The sequence below is a fragment of the Hippocampus bargibanti genome, linkage group LG12, assembly GCF_051943395.1.
Source record: "Hippocampus bargibanti isolate YZ-2025 linkage group LG12, ASM5194339v1, whole genome shotgun sequence".
Taxonomy (NCBI): domain Eukaryota; kingdom Metazoa; phylum Chordata; class Actinopteri; order Syngnathiformes; family Syngnathidae; genus Hippocampus; species Hippocampus bargibanti.
Genome location: NC_142745.1, coordinates 7,565,143 through 7,572,500, shown reverse-complemented (window position 1 = coordinate 7,572,500; position 7,358 = coordinate 7,565,143). Strand labels below are relative to the sequence as shown.

Below are 7,358 nucleotides of genomic sequence, written 5' to 3'. Positions count from 1 at the left end.
TTGTCAGTCCAAAATCTGAAAACATGAACCGCTTGTGTTAAAAGAGAGAATAACTGCTTAGTAATTTGATGGCTCATTTACTTCACTTCAAGCTATGATCATGACCTCTTACTCTTACTTGCAAGAAGTATTTACAACAACATCGCATGTTCAGGTTCTTTACAACTCCGCAGGAATTTAAGGACTAAAAATAAGTTCGGCTTTTCCTCACACCTCCTCCCTCATCGACATCAACACTTTTTTTATGTGCAGATGTGGAGCAGATGGCAATCGACTGGCTCACCGGAAACTTCTACTTTGTGGATGATGTGGACGACAGGATCTTTGTGTGCGACAAAGATGGACAGACTTGTGTCACTCTTCTGGACCAGGAGCTCTACAACCCCAAAGGCATTGCCTTGGACCCCACCATGGGGTTAGTGTGACGGCTTTTACTACGTGTACATCAACATACTTGGAATTTTCTCAATCGGCACCAAAGTCAACGTCACATGTTCGAAAGATACATAGTTAAAGCTGCACGACAGCACTTGGAGGGTCAGAAAGTTGAATTAAGTGATTACAGATGTTGAGAGGCGCGCTTTGTAGGTTCTCGAACGTAACGCTTTTTTTATGGCAATACATTTCTAACTGTTTAAGCTTTTGAACATAAGTTACCGTCGTACAATATTAAAAAAAAAAAAACAGTTGCTTCCGGAATAACGTTTTTTTTTTTTTTTTTTTTTGTCCCCAATGTTTGTTTTTTAAATGTAAATATGACTTAGCGACTTTATTATGGCATGTTAATGACAGAATGCTGCCATCACACATAAATTTAGCACCATAGAAACTGACCCCCCTATCGGAAACAGAGCAACCATTGTAAGTGACTCTTTCTTATCTCATGCTAATGCTAAAATTAGCTAAGCTATCAGAAAATGGCTGTTATGCACTTGATAAAAATAGGACTCTCTTTTGAAAAGAACGGTTTAATTCGGAATCACTCACAGACTGTTAAATACAGCAAGTAATAAGGTCACTACTATGAGAAAAATATACTTAAAAACCTTGTTTTTTTATGCTAGTGCTTAGCTACCCAGTTAAAGTCTCACTTTGTAAGAATACATCTCATGACAGCACAATTGCTCCTTTAGTGTTTGAACAAACACAACCCCTTTGAGGCTATCAACAAAAAAATAGTGAAACAAATGTTTCTTGAAAAATCACTTCAACTATATTGATTTTCTGGCATTGGCTGGCAACAAGTTCAAGGTGTCCCTTGCCTAATGCCCGAAAGCACCTGGGATAGGCTCCGGCGTTCCTGCGACCATCAGAATAAGCGGCTTAGAAAATGGATGGATGTATTGATTTCTTTGCACCCGAACAGTATGAAGTTCAATCTAATGGAACTAAAAGCACACCTGTCCTCTATATATTGGCTTTTTCTCCAGGAAAACTGCCAGATACATTCTTCGTGACTTATTTTTTTTAACCAATTTCTTATTCACTCTTGACTAAATACATTTTAAAATGGCAGCATCGGGGACAAGAAATTAGCATGGCCATTTCTTGCTGGCCACATTTCATGGGGGACAAAGCCACCAGCTCACTGCCACTGTAAAATTGATGCTGATAACTAGTCGTCCCTGCCTGAGCCATCTTCAATAGGGTTTGTCCGTTTTTATCCTTAGAAAGGTGTTCTTCACCGACTACGGGCAGATTCCCAAGGTGGAACGATGCGACATGGACGGCCAGAACCGGACCAAGCTCGTGGACAGTAAAATTGTCTTCCCCCATGGCATCACGCTGGATCTAGTCAGCAGGCTGGTGTACTGGGCCGACGCCTATCTGGACTACATCGAAGTGGTGGACTATGAAGGGAAGTACCGGCACACCATCATTCAAGGCCTGCTGGTAAGAGCGTCAAAAACAACCATCACCTAGGCATGTCTGCCGTCTACCTTGTGAAGAATGGGGGCAGAAAAGATGGAGGGCATTTGCTCTTTTGTTGGAGCAGCTGATTAATCGGGTCTAATATCAAGGTGGTTAATGTTCCGAGCGGGGGTGCCTCTAAAAGCCGTTACCATGACGTTTACTGTGATCTCTGGGAAGTAATGGCTTTCATTTATAGTCAGTAAGCCTCGGGGCCCAGACATGCACACACAAACATAAGCCCCATGCTGTGTATGCGTGTGTGCGTATGAATGTGTGCGTGCGTGTGTGTCCATGAGCCAACGTAGCGTTCAGAAACATGACAGCATCAGTGAATGACTGAAAATTCACCTCAACTAAAATATGGAGTGGTCGGTGGTGACAGGAGGAAATGAAAATATCCCCAGTGGACAATTGACTAGGTACACCCGAACAACGCCAAGAAATTTGCACTTCTACACCAATTTATGTTGATGCCAGATTTGTTTGGGAGAATTTTGTGTGAGTGCTGAAAAGTCTGCAAGCAAAGGTGACTTGTAAGTTCTCAACTCTAACTGATGAATATCAGCAAATTCTCTTTAATATATTTTTTATTTATTTTGCTTTATTTTGGCATCAACATAACCTCAAGGATGAAAATCGAATCAATCCCTTTTTTGGGTCTCCTTTGTCTGAAAAATCATATGGGATAATATTAGATTAAAATGCAATGGCAATATTGAGAAAAAAAATCGAAATTACATTATTTTTTACGACATTCAGTCCAAGTATTGATTTATACTGTGCAAGACGTTAGACCAATTTTTTTTTATTGCTACACTTGTTATTGTAATATACGACTTTCTAATATTTATCTAATTTCCTGCAACTTTATCTCAATATTGTCAGTTCAGATTGCGATTTGACAATCATTATTTCTTGAATATTCTTGGGACGTGAGAATCCTGAAAGGGTTGAACTCCTATTCCCATAGCACAGTGAAATTGAAATTGTGGGTAGCAGCTTGTCGGCCTCACAGTTCAAAGGTCGTGGGTTCTCATGACGGTTATGTCCTCCTTGTGCTGAGTTCGCATATTCTCGCCGTGCATGATCAATTGTTAGCCATTTCTCTGAAATACAAAGAAATGATTAAATAAACAAGTGATAAAGTGATATATGTATGAAAGACGTACAGTTCGGTTTGTGATGTTTTGGTGGTCTATTCTCGACAATCTCAATTCAATTTTTAAAAGGTGCATTTGTGTGTTTCATCACATCTGGAGTTTGATAACACCACGTGAGAACATCAAATAGAAGGCAGCTGAAAAAAATCTTTGTGATATTTTGTCCCAGTCAGTCAACAAAATAAAGTCACTAATTATTCAAATGTGCTCTCAGTGTTAATGAAGTGCAGATGTACAGATATACCGCAGCACATTACAAAACAGCAAACAAATTCTTTCCTATGACAGTGACACCAAAATATGAGCAATGTTGTTTTTAATTGAAGGAGAATTCTGCTTCGTCTTTTTGTATTGGTTCTAAAGTTCTGGAGGTATATCCAAAGTTGTGTGTTGATGAATTTAACTGTCAACCAATAATAAATATAACAAGGTGTTGTAGTTAAAAATGGAATCTTAGGTGGATAGATGAATTTGTCTTGAAATATTTTTATACATTGTGTCTCCTGTCTGTTTGGATCACCGTTATGAATGCCAGACAGGTTTGAAAATGAGTTTGTCTGATGAGCCTAAATGAAGGACAATTACTCAAAGAGCTTGCTTCACATCATTAAGCGAGTCACAGGAAGGATGTTGCCACTGATGAAAACAGACAAATAGCCCAAAGCCTCTGCAAAAGTAAAACATTGGACATTTCAAGAAATATATTATGCTTTTTCAATAATTTGCGTATGACTCAGAAAGCAAAGTGGAATCTAATAAATGCGTATTAAGGAAAAATTATGTCAGGCAAATACATTATGCAAGAACGCGGCTGTGAAAAAGACAATAGATGAGTCGTTTCTGGTTTCTCCAGAGCCCAAAGAACTTCTACAAATGCTTTTATTGATGCATAAAGCTTTATTTTGGCCACATGGGCTGGGAAATCTAGACTAACAAAATACATCTGGGCTGCCTTTTGTTGTGTCGCACACCAACTTGGTATCTGGATCTGACATCTCCGATTTTGCCTTACCACATTTTATGTGATCTTATCTTTGTTTCGCATTTTTGTTCGCCGTTCGTTGAGTTTACCGCCCACACAGGATGCAAGAAGCAAAAACAGAACTACTACCCTCACAATGAGGGTACACCTTATACACCAGAAAATACGGCAATAGATTTATCCTTAATTCACAAGCCCGCCTGTAGTGTTTCTCATGATGCATTAGCATTAAGCTAGCTGCAAAAAAAAAGCTAAGGTGAATCTGTTTTAAACATTCATCATGGATATAACTGAGTTGTGGTGTCAAAATGCGAGGAAAATAATAAGAAATGTCATTATGTCTTTATTTCTTCTCCAAGATCGAGCATCTGTACGGTCTGACTGTGTTTGAAAACTACCTCTATGCCACCAATTCGGACAATGCCAACATGCAACCCAAGACCAGCGTAATACGGATCAATCGATTCAACAGCCCAGACTACCAAGTGGTAACGCGCGTGGACAAGGGAGGCGCATTGCATGTCTATCATCAGAGACGCCAACCACCTGGTGCGCACCACCCTTTCTCAAGTGCAACGTATGCCAGCACATTGGCTTCCTTTGACATGCTCTCTTCACTCCTGTGCAGTCCGAAGTCACGCGTGTGAGTTGGACCAGTTTGGAAAAGCGGGAGGTTGCTCGGACATATGTCTACTGGGAAATGGACACAAGACCCGCACGTGCCGGTGTCGCTCCGGATTCAGCTTGGGAAGCGATGGCAAGTCTTGCAAAAGTAAGTGGTGTCATTATATGATAAGTGTGATGTATTAAATGGTGTGTGAAAGAAGTGAATACTATTATCAATGTGACAGAACACAACAGAAATTTAGAGATTGACCGTAACACTGATCTGTTAGGACTTGATTTTTGATAGCGGTGAAATTTAAATTTCTTCACTGCGAGACTAATAAAGGCTCATCCCATCCAATTCAATCCAAGGTTTGATTGGAGGGAAAACTAAAATGGCAACAACAGGTAGTTTTAATAGCTTAATAGCTTACTTTTATAAAACTAACAATCATTATATACTATTTTCCTTTATTTTTCATCTAATGTTTTTCATCTTACATTAGACTTAAAGGACAACCGACGTCACTTTTTTGTTTTTTAACTGACACCAGAAAAACGTTTTATAGCATCTAAAATACCCAAAACATGCAGACTGATATTTTTAGTCAAATGCAAAACACCAATAAAAATGACTTAAAGTGTCCAAAATCTGCAAAAAAAAATTGAGCTGCGAATTGGGCATTTTTAGAAAGTCCCGCCCCCAGTTCGTGACGTCACGCCAAGATGTCTTGCATTGCTTGTGAATCAAAACAATGGTTTCAGATTTGGAGAATATGCTTTCTTGTTACACATCCAGTTATGAATATGATTCAAATAGTTCTAAAGAGCATACATCGGAAAGCAATCGATTAAAGAATTTATTGGTGCCATTTTGACACAGCATTGGGGGAAAATCTCTCACCCCAAAAAAAGAGGCACAAAATGGCGAACTCCTGTGGCCACCTCAGTTTCCACAGGCTGATAAATTCCTTATATGGCGCTTGGACGCGCTCTTCTGGCCTTCTGGCGGCTTTTGGGTGCAAAACGAGGTCCCCAGACCAAACAAGTACAGCAAAATACATTGACGTGATGGAAGGACTGCTACAAAGCGTCTTTTTTTACGGTCAAGGGCGGTCCTTTAGTGACGTCACGTACGGACTCGTCACCAACTCAAAAACAAGACTTCCTGAATATTCAGTGTGAGTCTTAAAACGTAAAATATAGCTATATGCGGTGGAATCTTTGTAAAATACGCTCAGTAGAAGTCATTTGAAGCCATTTTACAAATTAGGGACACAACTTGACCGGAGACGTCGGTTGTCCTTTAAGGTTACCCTGTACCTTTATTTATTTGGTATTGCAGTATGAATGCACCAAAGGAAGATAAAACAGAGAATTGTAGCACAGTTATTTACACATTATTGTGTTACTTTTTTATCTGGCAGGAAACAAATATTTTTGAAGAAATAAACACTCAAAAAACTAAAAAAGCTCTCCAAAACAAATTTGGAAAGCAAAAGTCAAAACAAAATAAAAACTACTTACAATGAAAAATCCCAAACAATTATCATCCTGTTCAAGAGTCCTGTCAAGGTGCCTTTAGGCAAAGCAGCAATGTGGTGTGCATCGTATTCATCCAGCACAGTCAGAGTTGATTTTTTTCTCTTCCACATTTAAATAAACCACAGCAAAATTTACAAGGACTTACTCAATTTGTATGAAATAGCAAATGTCAAGTTCGGGATATTTCCCACAAATCCTCACGTTTTCGGAGATTATTGACCAATACAGAACAAACAAGTCAATGGATTTTGAAGGTTATTCCTCTCAACCTGTTTGCGACATCTGGTTTTCATTCAATTGAACTGAATCAAAATCTCTTAGACGCTTACAAAGACAGTCTCCACTGACCTTCTCGTTACTGTAACTGCCACCCAACCTGTCATCTGTCTGTGAGTTTATTTTAATTGTACTAAATATGAACAGCTTTATGCCTATTTATTTCCTTCGTGAAGCCAGACTGCCATTTAAAAATTATTTTCATAATGTCAACAGACACAACGGAGGACCACTTGCGCTAAAATTGTTATCCTAAAAAACAGTTGAGTTACTATCAAATTTGTTCAAGTGGATGTTTACAAATGATTCCTCCCTTTAAGTATGACTATTCATTCCTTCTTTTGCATCAGAGCCGGAGCACGAGCTCTTCCTCGTCTATGGTAAAGGTCGCCCAGGGGTCATCCGGGGAATGGACATGAATGTCAAAGTTCCAGATGAATACATGATCCCTATCGAGAATCTGATGAAGCCCAGAGCTCTGGATTTTCATGCTGAGAGCGAGTTCATTTATTTCGCCGATGCCACCAGCTATATCATCGGACGACAAAAGATAGATGGGACTGAGAGAGACACGATTCTGAAAGAAGGTGGGTTATGACACCTCAGGGAAAAAAAGATTATCCTCGCAATCAGCACAGGAGACATATTTTTTTCACTTGCCCCCAGGGATTCACACGGTGGAAGGCATCGCTGTGGACTGGATGGCGGACAACTTATACTGGACGGATGATGGCCCCAGGAAAACCATCAGCGTGGCTCGGTTGGAGAAAGCCTCCCAAACCCGCAAGACTCTCATTGAAGATAAAATGACCCATCCTCGCGCAATCGTGGTGGACCCCCTCCATGGGTAAGTGAAATGGAAGCAGGATGTACTT

At 39.8% G+C, this 7,358-nt stretch overlaps 1 protein-coding gene across 2 annotated transcripts in view; it reads left to right on the top strand.

The window, feature by feature from the left end:
* Positions 1-7,358, top strand: part of LOC148890265 (low-density lipoprotein receptor-related protein 1-like) — a 112,073-nt gene that overhangs the window by 48,978 nt on the left and 55,737 nt on the right. For both annotated transcript variants that reach the window (XM_089009518.1, XM_089009519.1), the window contains exons 7-12: positions 253-415; positions 1,671-1,893; positions 4,416-4,605; positions 4,685-4,828; positions 6,834-7,070; positions 7,150-7,330. In XM_089009518.1, coding sequence (XP_088865644.1) covers positions 253-415; positions 1,671-1,893; positions 4,416-4,605; positions 4,685-4,828; positions 6,834-7,070; positions 7,150-7,330 — 1,138 coding nt within the window. The remainder of the gene's footprint in view (positions 1-252; positions 416-1,670; positions 1,894-4,415; positions 4,606-4,684; positions 4,829-6,833; positions 7,071-7,149; positions 7,331-7,358) is intronic.